Source organism: Aythya ferina (genome assembly GCF_964211825.1).
Source record: "Aythya ferina genome assembly, chromosome: 35".
Classification (NCBI taxonomy): domain Eukaryota; kingdom Metazoa; phylum Chordata; class Aves; order Anseriformes; family Anatidae; genus Aythya; species Aythya ferina.
Window position 1 is genome coordinate 763,237 of NC_140332.1, and position 20,346 is coordinate 783,582.

The 20,346-nt window shown below is 59.8% G+C and overlaps 2 protein-coding genes across 2 annotated transcripts; one reads left to right on the forward strand and one right to left on the reverse strand.

The window, feature by feature from the left end:
• Positions 1–2,473: 2,473 nt before the first annotated feature.
• On the forward strand, positions 2,474–4,595 carry LOC311425858 (protein phosphatase 1 regulatory subunit 14A-like). The gene is made up of 4 exons (XM_084501887.1): positions 2,474–2,704; positions 3,788–3,868; positions 3,971–4,003; positions 4,381–4,595. Exons 1-4 carry the CDS (start codon positions 2,492–2,494, stop codon positions 4,459–4,461), a joined length of 408 nt encoding a protein of 135 aa, XP_084358013.1. The 5' UTR covers positions 2,474–2,491; the 3' UTR covers positions 4,462–4,595.
• A 1,122-nt stretch (positions 4,596–5,717) lies between these two features.
• ZC3H4 (zinc finger CCCH-type containing 4) lies at positions 5,718–20,304 on the reverse strand. The gene is made up of 14 exons (XM_084502005.1): positions 19,998–20,304; positions 15,490–15,709; positions 15,068–15,178; positions 14,714–14,936; positions 14,440–14,585; positions 14,275–14,371; positions 14,046–14,191; positions 13,804–13,914; positions 12,511–12,622; positions 12,121–12,230; positions 11,660–12,012; positions 11,171–11,541; positions 9,658–9,906; positions 5,718–8,827 (listed from the first exon to the last, which is right to left on the reverse strand). Exons 1-14 carry the CDS (start codon positions 20,153–20,155, stop codon positions 7,515–7,517), a joined length of 3,720 nt encoding a protein of 1,239 aa, XP_084358131.1. The 5' UTR covers positions 20,156–20,304; the 3' UTR covers positions 5,718–7,514.
• Between the last annotated feature and the right edge of the window lie 42 nt (positions 20,305–20,346).

The following is a 20,346-nucleotide window of genomic DNA, read 5'->3' on the forward strand; positions in this document are numbered from 1 at the left end:
ACACCTTGGTAGGCGGCATCCAGCAGGTCCTGGGGGGGCTCCGGGGGGCCGGGGGGGACCTCGGGGGTCCCCGGGGGATCCCCACCAGGGGACGCGGCTGCAGGTCCTGGGGGGCACGGGGCTGTCACCGCCGGTGGCACCAGGGGTGGCCCTGATGTCCCACCCCCCCCACCCCACACCCTGACCTTAGGGACCCCCCCAGACCCCCTCCAGGACCCCCCCAGCTCCCCCAACCCCCCCCAAGCCCCCTTTAGACCCCCCCCAACCTCCCCCCAGGCCCCCCCCCAGCCTCCCCACGACCCCCCCCACCCCCCCAGCCCCTTCCCCCCGACCCCCAGGACCCCCCCAGGCCCCCCCCAACTCCCCCCAAACCCCTCAGACCCCCCCAACCCCCCCCCCAGGCCCCCCCCGACCCCCCTCAGGACCCCCCCCAAACCTCCCAAGACCCCCCCGGGACCCCCCCCGGGACCCCCCCAAGCCCCCCCAGCCCCCCCCAGGCCCCCCCCGGGTGTTTTTTGGGGAGGGTTTTAGGGGGGTCCCGGTGCCCCCCCCGCCCCCCCCCCGCGGCCGTTACCGGTCGGGGGCAGCAGCAGGAGGAGCGCCAGGAGCGCAGCCATGCCGCTGACGTCACGCCGCGCCCCGCCCACCACCGGTGACGTCACGCAGGTGCGCGCCACGCCCCCCACCCAGGTGAGCGGCTCGAGGCCCCGCCCACTGCCCGCGAGCCCCCGCCCGCTTCCCTCTTAGCCACGCCCTCTTCGTGCGAAGCCACGCCCACCCCGTGCTCTGCCCCCGCCCCCCCGCCGCTGGAGGTTTAACCACGCCCACTCGGTGTTTGACTACGCCCACTGTGCGGTTTAACCACGCCCATCCCGGGCCCAGCCCCGCCCCCGTCCGCTGGAGGCGCGCCCCCCGGCCTGCCCCGCCCCCTCGTTTGCATGCGGCGCGGGAAAGCAGCGCGTGGGGGCTATAGGGGGCTGTGGGGGGCTATGGGGGGGTGCGGGGTGGTATGGGGGAGGTAAAGGGGGCTGTGGGGGCTATGGGGGGTATAGGGAGGTGTGGGGGGTCTTTAGGGGGCTATGGGGGGTATAGGGGTCTCTGGGAGGGTATGGGGGGGCTATAGGGGGTGTCAGGATATAGGGGGCCTATAGGGTGCGGGGGAGGTATGGGGGCTATAGGGGTGTATGGGGGGGCTATAGGGGGTTATAGGGGGACATGGGGGTCTCTAGGGAGTTCTAGGGTTGGGGTAGGGCCCTATAGGGGGCTGTAAGGAGCCATAGGGTTGCTGTGAGGAGCTGCAGGGGGGTAATGGGGAGCTATAGGGTACTACGCGGTGCTATAGGGGAGAGCTATAGGGCACTATGAGGAGCTGTAGGTTTGCTGTAGGGAGCTGTAGGGCAGTATGGGGAGCTATAGGGTGCTGTGGGGAGCTACTGGGAACTATAGGGTGCTGTGAGGAACTACGCAGAGCACTGTGAGGAGCTATAGGGGGCTGTGGGGAGCTATAGGGGGAGTTAGAGGGCACTGTCAGGAGCTATAGGGCACCATGTGGAGCTATAGGATACTATGGGGAGCTGTAGGGCGCCATGAGGAGCTATAGGGTTGCTGTAGGGAGCTATAGGGGGCGCTATGGGGAGCTACAGGATGCTAGGGGGAGCTATAGGGCGCTGGGGGGATATATGGGGGGGGCTATAGGACGCTATGGAGGCCTATGGGGATCTATAGGAACCTATGGGATGCTATAGGACTCTAGGGGGATCTATAGCAACCAATGAGGATCTGTAGGGTGCTATGGGGATCTATAGGGACCAATGGGGATCTATAGGGACCAATGGGTCACTATAGGACCTATGGGATCTATAGGGCACTATAGAGCTCTATAGGACCCATGGGATGTATAGGGCGCTATGGGGCGCTATAGGGACCTATGGGGATCTATAGGGACCTATAGGGTGCTATGGGGCTCTATAGGGACCTATGTGGATCTATAGGGACCAATGGGGCACTATAGGGACCTATGGGAATCTATAGGGACCAATGGGGATCTATAGGGACCAATGGGGCGCTATAGGACCTATGGGATCTATAGGGACCAATGGGGATCTATAGGGACCAATGGGGCGCTATAGGGACCTATGGGAATCTACCGGGACCAATGGGGATCTATAGGGACCAATGGGGCGCTATAGGACCTATGGGATCTATAGGGACTCATGGGGATCTATAGGGACCAATGGGGTGCTATAGGATCTATGGGGACCTATAGGGCTCTATGGGATCTATAGGGACCTATGGGATCTATAGGGCACTATAGGACGTATAGGAACCATAGGGCTCTCTAGGGACCTACAGGACCCTACAGCCCCCCCAGCCCCCACCCCGTCAAGCTCCTCCCCCCTCGGCCCCACCCCCCCAAGCCCCGCCCCCTCCCCCCCTTCCCCCCCCCCCCCCTTTCTATAGGCGGCGGCGGCTCCGCGGGGCCCCCCCAGCGATGGCCGCGAGCGGCGCGGGGCGGGGGGGGCGCGGCCGCTCCCCGGGGCCCCGGGGGGCTCAGTCCCGGCCTCGACCCCCCCGGCTCAGCCCCGGGCCCCCCCCCCGGCGCCAGGCTCGGGTCACGGTGCGCTACGATCGGCGCCAGCTCCAGCGGCGCCTCGACACCGAGCGCTGGATCGACGGCAGGCTCGGGGAGCTCTACCGGGGGCGGGTACGGAGCAACCCCCCCCCCCCCCCAGGGGACCCCCCCGGGATGATAACACCCCCATCCCTGGGACACCCCCCCCCCCCCCCCCGATAACCCCCCTCCCATCCCCGGACCCTCTCTCCACCGGGACCCCCTCTCTGGGACCACTCCCCCCCCCCCCCCCACCTCCCTGGGACCCCCCCCTCGGAATAACGCCCCCGGGACCCCCCCATCATCACCCCACCCCCCCGGGACACTCCCCCGGTAACCCCCCCCCCCCCCCCCATCCCAGGGACCCCCCCTCCACCGGGACCCCCTCTCAGGGACACCCCCACCCCGGGACATCCCCCCGGAATACCCCCCCCAGTAGCCCCCCCCCCCCCATCCCCGGCCGCCCCCCCCCCCCCCAGTAACCCCCCCTCCCATCCTTCGGGACCCCCTCTCCGGGACTCCCCCCCCACCTCGGGACCCCCCTCTCAGAATACCCCCCCCAGGACCCCCCCATCTTCACCGCCCCGGCTCCCCCCCCCGGAATAGCCCCATCCCATCCCCGGCCCCCCCCCATCTCCTGGGACCCCTCCCCGGCCCCCCCCCTTCTCCAGGACCCCCCCAGAACCTAGACCCCCCCCCAAGATCCTTCACCAGAGCATCCCTCCCCCGGGACCCCCTTTCCCCCCTGCTCCCCCCCCCCAGGACTTGGACCCCCCCCCCACTGGGGCATCCCCTACAAGCGGCCCCCCCCCGGCACCCCTTGGACCCCCCCCCCCAAGACCCCCCCCTCCTTTGGGTACCTCCAATGGGAGCGGGTCGGGGGGGGTCCCAGAGGGGTTGGGGGGGGGGGATTGGGGGTGTCAGAGGGGTTGGGGACCCCCCCGAGGGGTGACTGGGGGACACTGGGGGGGGGTTGGGGACACTGGGGGGGGGTTGGGGACACGGGGGGGGGGTTGGGGACATGGGGGGGTTGGGGGGTTTGGGGTCTCATAGGAACTCTTGGGGACCCCGGGGACATGGAAGGGGGGGGCTCGGGGACACGGGGGGGGTTTGGGGACACGGGGGGGGCTTTGGGGACACGGGGGGGGGCTTTGGGACAGCCGGGCCCCCCCCCAGGAGGCGGAGATGCCGGACGAGGTGAACATCGACGACCTCCTGGAGCTGCCCACGGACGAGGAGCGAGCGCAGCGGCTGCAGGTTTGGTTTTTTTTTTTGGGGGGGGGGTCTCTTATGGGGCACCCCCCAAGTGTGGTGCTCAGCCCCCCCACCCCTTTTTTTTCCCCCCCCCCCCCCCCCCAGGGCATCCTGCAGACCTGCACCGCCGACACCCAGGTGAGCACCCTGAGGGTTTTTTTTTTTGTTTTTTTTTTTGTTTTTTGGGGGGGGGTTAAAAAAGGGGCGGGGGAGGGGGGGGGACAGTTGGGGGGCGCCCCGCACTTATGGGGCTGGCTATGGGGCCGGCAGCCTCCCCAGCATCCCCCCCCCCCCCCACCCCCCCCACCCCCGAGCCCCGGCTGCTGCAACCGGGCTTTAAAAGGCAAAAAAATTTGGGCTGCGCGTCCCGGGGGGGGCCCCCTTCCGCCCCCCCCCCTCCCAGCCCTGCTTATCTCTGGCAGCAGCTTGCGACGTGAGGGGGGGGGGGGGGCGGAATTTGGTGTCCCCGTCCCCCCCCCCCACCTTAATTTTTGTCCCCCCCCCCCCCCCCCCAGGACTTTGTGCGGGAGCTGCTGGCCCAGCTCCGGGGGCTGCCGAAGCAGCGGGTGCTGCAAGGGGACCCCGGCCCCCCCTGATCCCCCCCCGACACCGCCTGCACCCGAGACCCCCCCCCACCCAAATATTTAAGCGCCCCCCACCCCCCTTTTTATAACACCCCCCCCCAGCTATTTAATAAAGCACAGGTTTTGGGGGGACCCCCCCCCCCAAAATGATTGGGACCCCCCCCAAATGATTGGGACCCCCCCAAATGATTGGGACCCCCCCCCAAATGATTGGGACCCCCTGAAAAGGATTGTCCCCCCCCCCCCAAAAACGATTGGGACCACCCCCCCCCAGAGTGGGGGCACCCTAAAATCTTTTTTGGGGGGGTCACCCCCTAAGTGGGGGCACCCCCAAAATGAAGTCACCCCCCCAAAAAAAAAAAAATGGGGGGGGAGGGCACATCCGCAGGGATTTTTTTGCCCCCCCCCCCCCCCCCATCCTTGTCCCTCCCTTCCCCCCCCCCCCGGTGCCAGCCCGCGCCGCCGCCTTTGTGCCGCCCCCCCCCGCCCCCCCGGATCCAGCTGTGGCCACATCTGGACAGGATGTGCCCCCCCCCGCCCCCCCCCCCCCCCCGGAGACTTCCCACGGCCCCACGTGCCCCTGGGACCGCGTGGGGGTGGGGACGGGGACGGGGGGGGGGGGGGGAACAGCTCCCAGTGGCTCCCAGTAGCTCCCAGTTGTGCTCTCTGAGGAGGATTGGCAAGAGATTCTGAACCCCAAAACCGCACAGATTCTCCCCAAACCTGGCGCTCCGAAATCCCCACGGGTTTCCCCCAAACCCCCCCGATTCCCCCCAAACCCTGCTTCCCCCCAAAATCCCAGATTCTCCCCCAAACCCGATTCTCCCCAAACCTGCCCCCCAAATCCCCATAGATTCCCCCAAACACCCCAAGACCCTACAGATTCCCCCCAAAACCCTACAAATTCTCCCCAAAACGCTTGCTTTCCCCCCAAACCCCATAGATTCTCCCCAAACCCACCACCCCCAAATTCCCACAGATTCCCACAAAATCACGATTTCCCCCAAGCCCCCCAATTCCCCCCCCAAACCCTACAGATTCCCCCCAAACCCATTCCCAACAAACTCCACAAACCCTACAGATTTCCCCCAAACCCCAACTCCTCCCCCAACCCCTCCCCCCCCCAACCCCACTGGGGGTGGGGGGGGGCACCCAAGCCCCGAGGCATTTTTGGGCTGAAAACCTGAGGAAAAGGCCAACGGGTGCCAGGCGGGAGACATCGATTTCGGAAGAGCACGATGCCAAAAAAAACGAGAAAACGACCCAAAACGGCGCGGACGGGGCGGCCGCGGCGCTATTTACACTTTATTACACCTTGAAAAACCGCGGATTCGGTTAAAGCTCTGCAAAAAGATGCTGATTTGGGGCTTTTTGTTGTAAAAAGACGGGGTTTTACAAAAAAGCGCGGGTTTTGTACAGGCGGAGGGCACGGGGCGTCGCGAGCGCTGAAAACGCCACTTTACAGCTCAGAATTTACCTTTTTTTTTACACTTTTTGACTCCAGATTGACCTTTTTGAGGCTTTTTGGCTGGAAATTTACCTTTTTTGATGCTTTTTGAGGGGGGAATTTTTCGTGGTCGGGGCCGTTTTTGCCCCAAAATGCTCCTGCAGGTGGAACAGACACGAGGGAAATGCGAGCGAGACGAATAATTTAATGCCAAGAATACAAAGTTTGGGGTGGTTTTGGGGCTTTTCTTCCTTTTTTTTCAGGGAGGGGGCCAGACGCGGAAGTGGCCGGCAGGCAGCCCAACGCTGCCTCCCCAAAACAGCCTAAAAAGGGATTTTCCTAAAAAAAAAAAAAACACCCCAAACCACAAGGTGATGGTCCCCTCCCCATGATTACAAAAGCGACCTCAATTTTTTTTTTGCCTTTTTTTTTTGCGTTTTTGCTATTTTTCCCCCATTTTTTCCCCGCGGATGCTTACAAAAGGCTATGGTACAAAAGCTCTGTGCAAAAAATCCGGCACTGGCGGCCGCTCCCCGAGTTTATTTCATGTAATTCCCAGGTTCTTGTTGAAGTTTTGGGGTGGTTTTTGCTCTTTTTTCCGTTTTTCAGGAGGATTTCCCCCCAAAAAAGCCAAAGCGGCCGCCGCATCCCGGGGGGGGCCGCATGGGGTTATGTACAGGGCAGTGCGGAGAAAGCCGGCGGTAAATGGTTAAAATAAGGGAAAATGAACAAAAAAAAAGGGGAAAGTGAAGCAAAAAAAGGGAAGGTGAACATAAAAAAAGGAGAAAAAAAAAAAAAGGAAACGAAAGAAAAATGAAAAAAGGAAAATGACCCAAAAAAGGAAAAAAAGAAAAGAAAAATAAGCCCCCAAAAAAGTGAAGTGGCCAAAGGGAAAATGAACCAAAACAGGGAAAATAGCAAAAAAAAAAAAAAAAAAAAAAAAAAAAAAAAGAGGAAAATGAACCAAAATAAAAGGAAAATGACAAAAACAGGGAAAATGAATCAGAATAAAAGGAAAATGAACCAAAAAATGAAATGATGAAATGAGAAAATAGAAGGAAAATGAACCCCCAAAAAAGGAGAATGACCTTGAACAGGGAAACAAAACAGAATAAAGGAAAATAAACCAGGAAAAAAGGAAAGAAGGAAAATGACTAAAAATGCGTGAGGAAAAAGGGAAAGATGATGAAAAAAAGGGAAAATGAATGGAGGAAAATGGAGCAAAAAAAAAGGAAAACTGGAGCAAAAAAAAGGAAAACTGGAGCAAAAACAGGAAAAATGGAGCAAAAAAAGGAAAAATGGAGGAAATAAAGGAAAAATGGAGGAAATAAAGGAAAAATGGAGGAAATAAAGGAAAAATGGAGGGAAAAAAAGGAAAAATGGAGAAAAAAAAAAAGGAAAAATAAATCAAAAAAAAAAAAAAAAGAAAATGAACCAAGAAAAGAGAAAATGAACCAGAAAAAAAAGGGAAAAAGAACCCCCAAAAAAGGAAAACAGACCAAAAAAAAGGGAAAACGGACCAAAAAAAAAAAAGGGAAAACGGACCAAAAAAAAGGGAAAATGCCCCCCCAGACCAGGAAACCAACCGAAACCCAAGTGGCAAATCGGCACGGGGCCGTCACTGGCAGAAGGGCGAGGCGGTGGGGTCGAAGCCCTTGAAGACGTCCTTGAGCGAGGCGGCGTCCTCGGGCTGCTGCTGCTGCTCGGTGCCGGGGCTGCCGCCGGCAAAGGGGCTGCCCCCGAAGGGCCCCGGGGCGCTGGGGGGGCCCGGCTGGGGGGCGGCCTCCGGGGGGGCGGCCGAGGAGGCCGGGGGGGCTTTGGGCCGAGGCCGGTTGTAGCTGTTGTAGCGGTCGGAGGCGGCGTCGGCCGCGGCCTCGGGCTGCTCGAGGGCCGAGCGGCGGACGAAGAGCGGCTCCTTGGGCTTGGCGGCGGCGGCTTTGGCGGCGCCGTCGGCGCCTTTGGGGGGCTCGCCGGCGCTTTTGGAGGCCTCGCCGGGGGGCTCGGAGGCTTTGGGGGCCGCCGGAGGAGTCCTGGGGTCGTAGAGGCTGATGGCGCTCAGCACGCTGCTCTGCCCGCTGCCCTTGGTGAGCAGCCGCGGGTCGTAGGGTGCGATGGCCGGCGCGGCCTCGGGGCCGGTGCCGCCGGGAGCCTCGGGGCTGGGGGCGGCCCTGCAGCCCCCGCTCTCGGTGGTTTTGTGCAGGCGGGGGTCGGCCGGGGCTTTGCGCACGCGGGGGTCGCTGGGTTTCTCGCCCCCCGCCACCGTCTTTAGGATCCGCGAGAGGAGCTCGAAGTCGGGGAGGCCGCCGGGGTTGGGGGGCGGCGCGGCGGGGTCGGCGGCGCGGTGAGGCCGGGGGTGGAGGCGCGGGTCGGAGAGGGCCGGGTCCTGCTTGGGGACGGGCAGCGGGACGAGGTCCTCGGGGCTCCAGAGCACGGTGCGGGCGAAGGGCGGCTTGCTCAGCACCACGGCCTTCTTGATGTGGCTGAACTGCTGCAGCTGCCCCCGGGGGTCCCGCAGCGCCTGGCCCGGCAGCGCCTCCAGGGGGATGCCCAAGGGCTTCTCCCGCAGCGCCCGCTCGCCTCCATCCTCCTCCTCGGGGCCTCCCCCGCCGGGTTTGGGGCCTCCCGGGGGGAGCTGCTCCGTTTTGGGGCCGTGCCGAGCCAGCCGGGGGTCCGCCGGGACGGTCTCGGTGGGCTCGGCGCCGCGAGCCAAGCGGGGGTCCCGCAGCCGGGGGTCGGCGGGGCGGCCGCTCCCCGCCGCCGCTTTCTGCAGCCGGGGGTCAGAGGTGCCGTGGGGCTGCCCCATATCGCCGTGGGGCCGCCCCATATCGCCGTGGGGCCGGGCCGAGCTCTGCTGCCGCAGGGTTTTGAGGATGGAGGTGACGCTGCTGCTGCCCTCGTCCTCGTCGCTCGAGTACCAGTTGCCGGGGTCACCTGGGGGGGGGGGGCAGAGACCTCGTTAGTGAAGCCCTAATGAGGTGGGGGGCACAAAGAAATGGACCCACCCCCGCCCGGAGGCCCTGTCCTGGGTGGGGTTCGTCCCCGATTCTGGTGTTTTTAACCCCGAAACGGGCACCAGAACGGCTGCCGGAGGGATGGCGGCCAGAAATATGCACCAAGACCCCTCCCAGGTGGGATTTGTCCCCAATTCTTGTGTTTTTAACCCCAAAACGGGCACCAAAACAGCCGCCAGGGGGGCACTGGCACCCTGGGCCTTCCTCCAGGGTGGGATTTGCCCCAGTTCTTGCCTTTTTAACCCCAAAACAGCTGCTGGCTGGGGCACCGGCAAGAAACGTGCCCCAAGACCCCTTCCTGTATGTGATTTGTCCCCGATTCCTGCCTCTTTAACCCCAAAACGGGCAAGAGAATGGCTGCCGGGGAGGGGGGAGGGGATGCCAGCCAGAAACACACCCCCGATACCCCTTCCTTGGTAGGATTTGCCTCGATTCTTGCCTTTTTAACCCCAAAACATCTGCTGCCTGTGGCACCAACCTGAAACTCGCCCTGCGCCCCCCCCGCAGGGTGGGATTTGCCCCCAATTCTTGCCTTTTTAACCCCAAAATGGCCACCAGAAGAGCCACCAGGGGGTCGCTGGCACCCCGAACCTTCCTCCCGGGTGCCGTTTACCCCAATTCTTGCCATTTTAATCCCAAAACATCTGCGGGCTGCGGCGCCAACCCGAAACTCTCCCCGCGCCCCCCCCCCCATCCCGCCCCGGGGTGGGATTTGCCCCCGATTGTGGCCTTTTTAACCCCAAAACTCGCCTTCTTCGTCGCCCCGCTCCTGCCTGCCGCCGTCGGCCAGCCTTCGCGCCCGCTCCTCTTCCTCGCGCTGCTTGTGCTGGAGCCGCAGGTACAGCGCCCGCTGCGCCGAGGGCAGGAAGTCGGGGACCCCCCCCCCGGCACCTTTGGGCCCCCCTGGGGGCTCCCCGAGCCCCTCGGGGTCCAGGGAGGGCTCGGAGAAGAGGGGGGCGCCCGGGGGCCCCTCCACAGCCTCGTAGGAGCCGTAATCGTCTGCGGGGGGAGGACACGGGGGGGTTAGGCGGGGGTTGGAGGGGGTTGGGAGGGGTAGGCTTTTTTTTTGGGGGGGGGTTACAGGGGTTTTAGGGGGGTTACAGGGGTTTTGGGGGGGTTACAGGGGTTTTGGGGGGGTTACAGGTTTTCTTGGGGGGGGTTACAGGGGGTTTGAGGCTTTTTTAGGGGAGTTACAGGGGGTGAAAGGGTTTTTTGGGGGTGCTTACAGGATTTTTGGGGGGGGGTTAGTGGGTTTGGGGAGGTTTATAGGGTTTTTTGGGGGGGGTACAGAGGGTTTGAGGCTTTTTTAGGGCCGTTACAGGGGCTTAGTGTGTTCTGGGGGGGTCACGGGGTTAGAGGGTTTTTGGGGGGGGTTATGGGGGGAGAGATTTTTTGGGGGGGTTACAGGGGGTTTTTTGGGGGGTTACTGTTTTTTGGGGGGGGGAGTAGAGGCTTTTTCTGAGGGGTTATGGGGGGTTAGAGCTATTCTTCTGGACGGTTACATTTTTTTTTGGGGGGGGGGGTTAGAGATTTTTTGTGGGGTTAGAGGTTTTTTGGAGGGATTTACAGGTTTTGGGGGTATTATGGTTTTTTGGGGGGGTTAAAGTCTTCTTTGGGGGAGTTACGGGGGCTTAGAGGTTTTTTTTGAGAGGGTTACAGTTTTTTTGGGGGAGGGGTAAGGGGGTTACCGGGTGTTTGGGCAGTTACAGGTTTTTTGAGGGGGTTAGAGGGTTTTTTGGGGTTGTTACAAGGTTTTTTTTGGAGGGATACGGGGGGTTACGGGGTAGGCTTTTTAGGGGGGAGATAAAGGTTTTTTGGGGGGAGATTATGGAGGTTACAGTTTTTTGGGGAGGGTTACGGGAGGTTAGAGATTTTTTTGGGGGGAGGAGGTTTTTTGGGGGATTACAGGTGGTTCGAGGTTTGTGGTGGGGGATTAGAGTTTTTTTTGGGGGGAGATTACAGGGTTTTAGAGTTTTTTTTCGGGGGGTTAGAGTTTTTTTCGCAGCGGTTACAGGTTTTTGGGGGGGGATTACAGAGCTTTAGATTGTTTTTTTGGGGGGGTTAGAGGTTTTTTTGGGGGGCGCTTACTGTTTTTTGCGGGAGATTACAGGCCTTGAGAGGTTTTTAGGGGACACTAGAGGCCTTGGGGGGTGGGTTAGAGGTTTTTTGCAGGGCTTACAGGTTTTTTGGGGGGGATTACAGGGTTTCAGAGGTTTTGGGGGGGCGGGGAATTTGGGGTAGAAGTGGGGGGGGGGGCACATACCAGGCTCGCCCATCAGGCCGTGCTCCATCTCCAGGCCCTCCTGCGGCGGGTAGAAGCCGTCGTAGAAGCCCGGTGGTGGGGGGGGGCCGGGGGGGGGCATCATGGCACCGTGGGGGGAGTCGTCAGGGCCGTAGGGCAGCAGGGGGGGGCCCGGCCCCATGGGGGGGCCGGGGTTCATCCCTGGGCCCATGGGCATGTCGGGGTGCATGTCGGGGTGCATGTCGGGGTGCATATCGGGGTGCATGTCAGGATGCATGTCGGGGTGCATGTCGGGGTGCATGTCGGGGTGCATGTCGGGGTGCATGGGGCCAGGCATTGGTCCTGGGGGGCCACCGGGGCCGGGGAACCTGGGTGGCGGTGGCCCTGGGTGCCTGGAAGAGAAAAAAAAACGCATTTCAACCCCCGCGGCGTAGCTAAAATGCCCGTTTTTCAGCCTATTTTGGAGCTTTTTTTTTTTTTTTGGGGGGGGGGCGTTAGGGGGGCGCTCACCTGACCCCCAGCTTCTCGGCCAGCTGCCCCGTGGGCCGCACGACGATCTCGAAGAGGGAGGGGATCTTCTTGTACATGTCCTGCTGCTGCGGCGACAGCGGCTCGTGCAGCACTGCCGGCGGCGGCATCTGCGGCCCCGGTGGGGGGAGAGGAGGGGGAGGAGGCAGGGGGCCCCCCCCCGGCAGGGGTCTGCCGCTGGGGGAGGTGGGGGCGGGCGGCCCGGGGGGCCGGGGGGGTGTGGGGAGCAGCCCAACACCGGGGGGAGGTTTGGGGAGGGGGTTGATGCCTTGTTTTTTCAGCTCTTCCACTTCTTTCTCGTCCTCCGCGCCCGCTTCGGCGTCGTCCGCCAGCATCTGCGGGGGGGGGGGGGGAACAGGGTTGGTTTTTTGTTTTTTTTTTGGGGGGGGGGGGCTCGCCGCCCTAAAAAACAACTGGGGGGGAAGAATTCGGTCGCCCCGCACCTTGTCCAGCAGCTCCCGCGTCTCATCTGTCAGCGGCTCGTGGGAGAACATGCAGTCGTCGCCGTTGATGCAGTTGCCCGTGGTGTGGAAGAGCTTGCAGGGGAAATCGCGTGGCGGGCGTCAAGGAGAACAAAAAAAAAAAACCCACGGGCTGGGGGATTCGGGGGCCCACGAGGCCTGAATTGGATGAAATTCACCCCAAACTTCCCTCGGAGCCTCTTTCCCTCGGCGCCTTTAGGTGCTGCGGCCACAAACCTCACGTTTTTTTTTAAGCAGGGGGGTTAAAAAGGAAGCGAGAGGGCGCCCGGCCCGTCATCGGCCACCGCAGCGCTCCCCAGGTCCTCAAATCGAGGCCAAAGCCGCTTTTTTAAGCAAAACCCCAAAGGATATCGTGCATGTAGGGGCAGTTCTCCGCCCGGGCGCAGTAGCCGGTGATGTAGAACTTGCAGAGCTCCCGCTTCTTCGGCAGCTCGATGTCGTGGCTGAAATTGCAGTGGTCGCCCTGCCGGGGAGCAACCGGGGTGCCATGAGCGAAAAGGAGGTGAGCGTGCCCCTAAAATGCTCTTTTGGGCACAAATCTCCCCCCAGGTTCCTCAAACCTTGCATTTTGGGGATGGATCTGCTCGAAAAGGGGTCGAGCGTGCCCCTAAAATGCTCTTTTTAGACACAAATCTCCCCCCAGGTCCCTCAAACCTTGCATTTTGAGGATGGATCTGCTCAAAAAGGGGTCAATCACACCACTAAAATGATCTTTCTGCCACAAGTCTCCCCCCAGGCTCCTCAAACCTCGCATGTGGGGGATGGACCTGCTCAAGAAGGGGTCGATCGTGCCCCTAAAATGCTCTTTTTGGCACAAATCTGTCCCAAGGTCCCTCAAACCTTGCACTTTGGAGACGGATCTGCTCAAAAAGGGGTCAAACGTTTCCCCTACAATGCTCTTTTTGGCACTAATCTCCCCCCAGGTTCCTCAAACCTTGCATTTTGGGGACAGATCTGCTCGAAAAGGGGTCGAGCGTGCCCCTAAAATACTCTTTTTGGCAAAAGTCTGCCCCAAGGTCCCTCAAACCTTGTATTTTGGCGACGGATCTGCTCAAAAATGGGGGTGAGTGCACCCCGAAAATGTTCTTTTTGACACAAATCTCTCCCCAGGTCCTTCAAACCTTGCATTTTGGGGACAGATCTGCTGGAAAAGGGGCGTGAGCATGCCCCTAAAATGCTCTTTTTGGCACAAATCTGCCCCAAGGTCCCTCAAACTTCACTTTTTGGGGATGGATCTGCTCAAAAAGGGGTTGATCGCGCCCCTAAAATGCTCTTTTTGGCACTAATCTCCCCCCAGGTTCCTCAAACCTTGCATTTTGGGGATGGATCTGCTCGAAATACTCTTTTTGACACAAATTTCTCCCCAAGTCCCTCAAACCTTGCATTTTGGGCACAGATCTGCTAGAAAAGGGGTCGAGCATGCCCCTAAAATGCTCTTTTTGGCACAAATCTCCCCCAAGGTTGCTCCAACCTTGCATTCTGGGGACGGATCTGCTCGAAAAGGGGTTGATCGCACCCCTAAAATGCTCTTTTTGGCAGAAATCTTCCCCCAGGCTCCTCAAAGCTCGCATTTTGGGGACGGATCTGCTGGGTTTGGGGCTCTCCAGGCGAAGACGCGATGGGAAGCATCAGGATTTCACTTACCCAGGTGCACCTGCCCTCCACGAAGTATTTGCAGATGACTTTCCCCTTCTTGTCCGCCTGCTGGTGGGGTTTGTCGTGGTCTCCGCGCCGGTAATTCCCGCCGCCTCCATCCTAGGGGAAGCAGCACGCTGTGTCAGCACCAAGGGCAGAGCTCAACGAGCCCGAAACATCCCCCGGTAATAGTTCAGGGTGGTTCTAGGGGACCCCAGGACCCCCCTAAAACGTTTCTTTTCCCGACTCACCCCCATGTCATCCTCGTAGTAGTCGTCGTCGTCGTTCATCCCGCCGCCTTTCCCCATCCCGCTGCGGTTGGGGCCTCGGCCGCGGCCCCGGCCCATCCCTTTATTCCCCCTTCCCCTGGGGCCGCGACCGCGACCTCGGTTCAAACCTGGAGGACGGGACCAAAGACGGTTGGGACCGTCCTTCCGTCGTGACAACGTCACGAGGGGGGGAGGGCAGGACCCCGCTCACCTCGCCCGCGGTTCTCCTTGCTCCTGCGGTACTGGCTGAGCTCTTTGGAGTAGTCGTCGTAGTCGTCGTCGCCCATGGGCTCCTCGGCGTCGCAGTACTGCAAGGGGAGGATGGAGGTCACCGGCCGCCCGCCGAGCCCGCTGCAAGCCCAGCAGCGCTACTTACGTCCAGCTCTTCCTCGTACAGATCCTCCTCTTCCTCCGGGTGCTCGCCCCGGCCGCGCCCGCGGTTGCCCCGGCCCATGCCGCGACCTCCTCGCATGCCGCCCCTGCCGCTGCGGCCACGGTACCCTCGCCCGCGGCCGCGGCCGCCTAGGAAAAGAGAAAAAGCGACAAATTGGCTTTTTTTCCGTTCCGTTTTCAAGCCTTTTTCTGCTCTCAGAGCCATCTCTGCTAACAGACACAGCTCTTTGGGGAGAAATGAGAGGCTTTTGGTGTACCTCGGCCCCGGTGCGAGCCCTCCTTGGCCCTGCGGTACTGGTTGAGCTCCTTGGCGAAGTCGTCGTAGTCATCCTTTCCCCCATCCTCATCATCCTCCCCCTCGTAGTGGCCGTAGTCCTCGTTCTCGTAGTCCTCGTAGCCGCCGTAGCCCTTGCTCTCCAGCTTGGAGTAGCCCTTTTTCTGCGAGGGAGCGCTGTGAGAGGACGGATACTGCTGGTGGGACTTTGGGAGAGGCAGACAGTTAGTGATAAGGCCCCAGCCGTGGCAGTACCAGCCCAGAAACCCTCCCAAATCCCCCATTTTTCATCCTTTTTGCTCCTGAAACAGAACGGAAAAGGGGTGAGAGGACTTACGGAGGAGTAGGGGGGGCTGTAGTCCCGGTATTTTCGGTGCCCCTTCTCGCCGGGGCTGAAGTCCGAGTCGTCGCTGTAATCAGAGAAGTCCTCGCTGGACGAGGCGTGGCGCTGCAAGGCAAGGAGGCACCGCGGGGTTGGGGGAGGGCCCGGTGCCCCCCTTTTTATTTTCCCAACCCCTTTTTTCTCTTCTTTTAGGTTTTCTTAACCCAAACCTTTGTTATCTTCCCCAAAATAGGCAAATTAGCTTTCGTTAACGAGCAGACGCCCGCTGTTTACGGAGACACCCCTCGGCTTCTGTGCGCTCGCTCCTCCGGGGCGGAAAAACCTCGGGGCACAAAATCTCCATCCACATCGTTTTTCAGAAACTTGCCCCTTCCGCTCCCGGCTTCACGGCCAGGAGAGCACAAAGCGGAGCTCACCTTGTGCTTGGACTTCCTCTTCTTCTTGGCCCTCCTCTTCTCCTTCTCCCTCTCTTTCCGCCGCTTGCGCTTCATCCGCCGGTGCGCCTTCTCCTCGTCCGAGTCGCTGTGGTGCCTCTCGCCCTTCTCCCGGCGGCCCCGCTCGTGGGGGGCGCGTGCGGCCGGCGCCTCCTCGCCGCCGTCGTCCTCCAGCTCGCCCTCCTCCAGCTCGCCATCCTCCCTGCGGGGCACACAGACGCGCTCTTTGAGTCCCCCGGAGCAAAACCAGACCCCCCCCCAACGCGGCCAAGAGGAGAAACGATGGAAAATCGGGCGAAATGGGGGAAAAAGTGAGGCTGGCGGAGGACTCCCGGACGTGGCTGGGTGAAAATCATGAGGGTTTGGGGTCCCGAAGGCGTCGAGCACGCTGGAAAATAAACCACGGGATGCGGCAGGAGGAGGAGCGGGTTGTGGCGCTACCGCGTCGGGACAGAGCTCGGCGGGCTCAAATTCAAACCTTAAATTGGCCAAAATCGAGTAAAGACGAACAAATTTGGGGGAAGCAGTGGGGTTCGGGTGAGGATGGAGCATCCAGCGCCGTCTTCACTCAGCCCCTGGCTCCTTGGAGCTCGGCCTCGTTAGCGAGCGCGAGGCCAGGGCTAATAACGAAGGGTTGTTAATTACTCCTCTACCTGGGTTTGGGTTAAACGGGGCAGAACAGTGTTGGAAAAGCACCAAAAAGCCCTAAAAGCCCGTTTTTGGCCCCGGTTTCCACTGTTCCGGTGGTGAATCTGGGTTCAAAAGGCTAAAAATGGGTGGTTCTGCAAGAAAATGGCCAAAAAGGGGTGAGCGGGGCGGGAGGATTCATGCTGAACGCAGAGAGGTCACTCGGAGAGAAACCGGGGTAAGAATGGGGGAAATTGGGTAAGAGTTGGTGAAACTGGGGTAAGAATTGAGATTGGGGTAAGAGTTGGTGAGACTGGGGTAAGAGTTGGGAAAATTGGGAAAAAAGATGGTGAAACTGGGGTAAGAGTTGGTGAAATTGGGGTAGAATCAGTGAGATTGGGGTTAGAGTTGGTGAGACTGGGGTAAAAGTTCGTGAAATTGGGGTAAGAGTTGGTGAAACTGGGGTAAGAATTGGAGAAATTGGGGTAATTTGTGAAATTGGGGTAAGAATTAATGAAATTCAGGTAGGAATTGGTGAAATTGTGGTAAGGGTGAAACTGGGGTAAGAATTGGAGAAATTGGGGTAATTTGTGAAATTGGGGTAAGAATTAGTGAAATTCAGGTAGGAATTGGTGAAATTGCGGTAAGAATTTAGATTGGGGTAAAACCTGGTGAAACTGGGGTAAGAGTTGGTGAATTTGGGATAAGAATTGGTGAAATTATGGTAAAAGTTGGATACATTGGGGTAGGAATTGAGACTGGGGTAAGAGTTGATGAATTTGGGGTAAGAATTGGAGAAACTGGGGTAACTGGAGAAACTGGGGGAAGAATTGGTGAGATTGGGAAAAGAATTGGTGAAATTCGGGTAAGAAATGGTGAAATCAGGGTGAGAATTGGTGAAATTGGGGTAAGAGTTGGTGAAATTGGGGTAAGAGTTGGTGAAATTGGGGTAAGAACTGAGATTGGGGTAAGAATTGGAGAAATTGAGGAAGGAGTTGGCGAAATCGGTCTAAGAGTTGGTGAGATCAGGGTAAAAACTGAAGAAATTGGGGTAATTGGTGAAACTGGGGGAAGAATTGATTAAATCCAGGTAGGAATGGGTGAAACTGGAGTAAGAATTGGAGAAATTGGGGTAATTTGTGAAATTGGGGGAAGAATCGGTGAGACTGGGGAAAGAATTGAGGAGGGGGACAGGGAAATTCACGCTACCGTGGCCCCAAATTGCAGGCGTTTGGGGCAAGCAGGGATGATTTTTACGCTCAGACAATGGAGTTTTGGGCAAACGGGGGAGAAGTGCTGGTTTTAGGGGTTGGCAGCCAGCTTATAAGCACCGAAAAGCAGCAAGAAATGGTAAAAAATAAACCGCGGCCGGGTAGTTTTGCAGCTGCTGCGGCGTGAGAACCCCTTCCTACAACACAGCTCGCCCCAAATCTCCCCAAATTTGCCCTACAAAGTGCTTACTTCACAGTCAGAGCAGACGTCCGCTTATTTTTTTCGGCAGTGGAGGAGGAATAAAGCGAGGAGGGCACCAAACTGCGAGGGGATGGGTGTGCTTGGGGGAAACACTATTTTTGTTGTTGTTGGTTTTTTTTTTTTTTTTTTTTTTACCTGGGAAATGTAAACGGGGGGGAAAAACGGGGGAAAAGTGTGTCGTTTTGGTCACCGTGAAGGAACGGCCCCGCACACGGGGCGGCAGCGTGGTGGTCGTGCTTTGGCAGTGACAAGGGGCGTAAGGAGCAAACTCGGCGGCGCTTTTCCTTTTTGCTCAAAGGCAGAAACGGGGGAAAAAAAACCCAAATCGGGGCTGCTAGAGCTTGTTCCAAGCCGGGTGCTTGCACTGTGCGTTTCCACTTCCCTAACCGTACACGGGGGGGGGGGGGGGGATGTGTGATGACGTTTGGCAAACAGTGCTTACTTTTCCTTTTTTTTTTCATTTTTTTTTCCATTTTTTGCTTTTTTTTTTTTTTTTTTGCTTTTTTACACACTTCTGAGGTGTTTTGGTAAAACTTTTTAACTTTTTTTTTTACTTTCTTTTTTTTTTTTTTGCCGGGTTTGGGACCCACACCCAGGTCAACGTGACAGGACGAGGCCGGAGCCGACACGATCCTACACCTAGGTGGCACCGAGCAGTTTTTTGCTTTGCTTTTTCTTTTTTTTTGGGGGGGGGGGCAAGATTTTTGGGGTGAAAACAGCGTGCTTTGGGTCACTTGCTTGGGCAAACATTTTGCATCGGCTCTGGGCGTTACGGCCCTGCTGGGGGGGGGGAGGATTTCTGCTCAGCACTGACATCCGCTGGGGGCTGATTTGGGGGATTGGGGAGGAAAAATTTGTTATTTGGTTAAAAGAAAAAAAAAAAAAAAAAAAAAAAAAAAAGGTTTCCCACCCCCAAACCCTGCATTGCACAGAAAAGATAAATTTGCGGCGATAAAAGGAGAGCTGATGCCCAAAAAGCGGCTCGGCCCCAATTCGGGAGGGTTTTAAAGAAAAAAAAAAAAAAAAAAAAAAAAGAGGGAAGAAAGCCAAAAAAGAGCCGGTGGGGGGGGGGGGGGGGTGCAGGAGGGCTCGGAGACAGTCGGGAGGAAGAAAAAAGAAAAAAAAAGGAGAAAAAAAAGAGCATTTCCAAGGGGTTTGACACTCGGTCGGCACCTGGCCCCCACCTGAGGCTGCCGGGGGGGGGGGGGGGGCTGCCAAAGTTGCCCCCTCCCACCCCGTGCCCTGTCCCTGCTGCCCTCCTGCCTCCTAACCCCCCCCGGGGGGGTGTTAATGAAGCTATTAAGAGCCTCATTAAGTGCCCCCCCCCCCACCTCCCCCCGTACACACACAAATCCCCCCCCCCCCCGTACCCCCTCCCCCCGTGGCTGGGCTCCTGCTCTTCCTGGTGCCCCCCCCCCAAGCTTTCGGGGCTCCCTGGGCCTGGCCCCCCCTTACCTCAGGCCTTGTGTGTGGCCCCCCCCGGGACCTCAAGCTTTGCGCCCCCCCTTACCTTAATCTCGCCCCCCCCCCCCGACCTCCCTTTACCTTAATCTGGGCCCCCCCGGCTTCTCCTTGCCTTAATCTCTACCCCCCCGGCCCCCCCTTGCCTTAATCTCTAACCCCGTTTCCCTTTACTTTAATCCCCCCCCCCCCATTTCCCCTCACGTCAACCTCTGTGCCCCCCCCCCTCACCTCAACCTTTTATTTTTTTTGCCCCCCCCCGGCCTCCCTTCACCTCAGCCCTTGCCCCCCCCCTCACCTGAGCCCTCACCCCCCTGTCTCCCCTCCCCTCCCCCTGTTTTTTGGGACCCCCCCGTCCCCCTTTCACCTCAAACCTTCACCCCCCCCATCTCAGGCCTTCCCCCCCCCCCCCTCACCCCCCTGTCTCCCCCCTCACTCACCCTTTTTTGGGGACCCCCCCCGGGGCTTTCCTCACCTCAAACCTCGCCCCCCCCTCCCCTCAGCCCTCACCCCCCTGGCACCCTTCCCCTCACCCTTTTTTTTGGGGGGGCTCCCTTCCCCTCAGCTCCTGCCCCCCCCCACACCTCAAACCTTGCCCCCCCCCGGTCTCCCCCTCACCTCACCCTTTTTTTTTTCTTTTTTCTCTTTTTTTACCCCCCCCCGGCCTTCCTTCACCTCCAACCTCACCCCCCCTCACCTCACCCTAATTCCACCCCCCCCGGAGCTCCCCCCCTCCCCTCACCTCAGCCCTCCCTCACCTCACCCCCTCCTCCCTTTCCCTTTCCCCTTCCCCTCCCCACTCCCCCACCTCCCCCCCCACACCAATTTTTTTTCCTTTTTTCACCCCCCCCCCCCAAACCTGGTCCGGCGAGCCGGACAGACAGACACAGACAGACAGAGAAGGCTCTCGGGAGAGGCGGTTACTGGACCTTTCGTCCGGGCCGTGGTGTTGGAGCGGCGGCCGGGGGAGGCTGCAGCTGCCGCCGTCCTGGTGGTGGTGGTGGCAGGACGGAGCTGGGGGGGTGGCGTGCGGGCCGGGGGGGGAGGCGGCGGCGGCGGGGGGGACACTCGGGCTCTCCACGGCCATGGGAGGGGGGCTGCGGGGTCGTTTTGTGGCTGAGGGGGCGGGCGGTGAAGGGAGAAGGAGGAAGCGGGGGGCAACAGTCACTGTACAGGGGCCGGGGACGCCGCGGCCCGGGGTTCGCCGCCCGCCCCGCTGGCCGCGGGGACGGCGCACAAAATGGCGGCGGGCGGCACGCAGCCGCGCCGAGGCAGCGC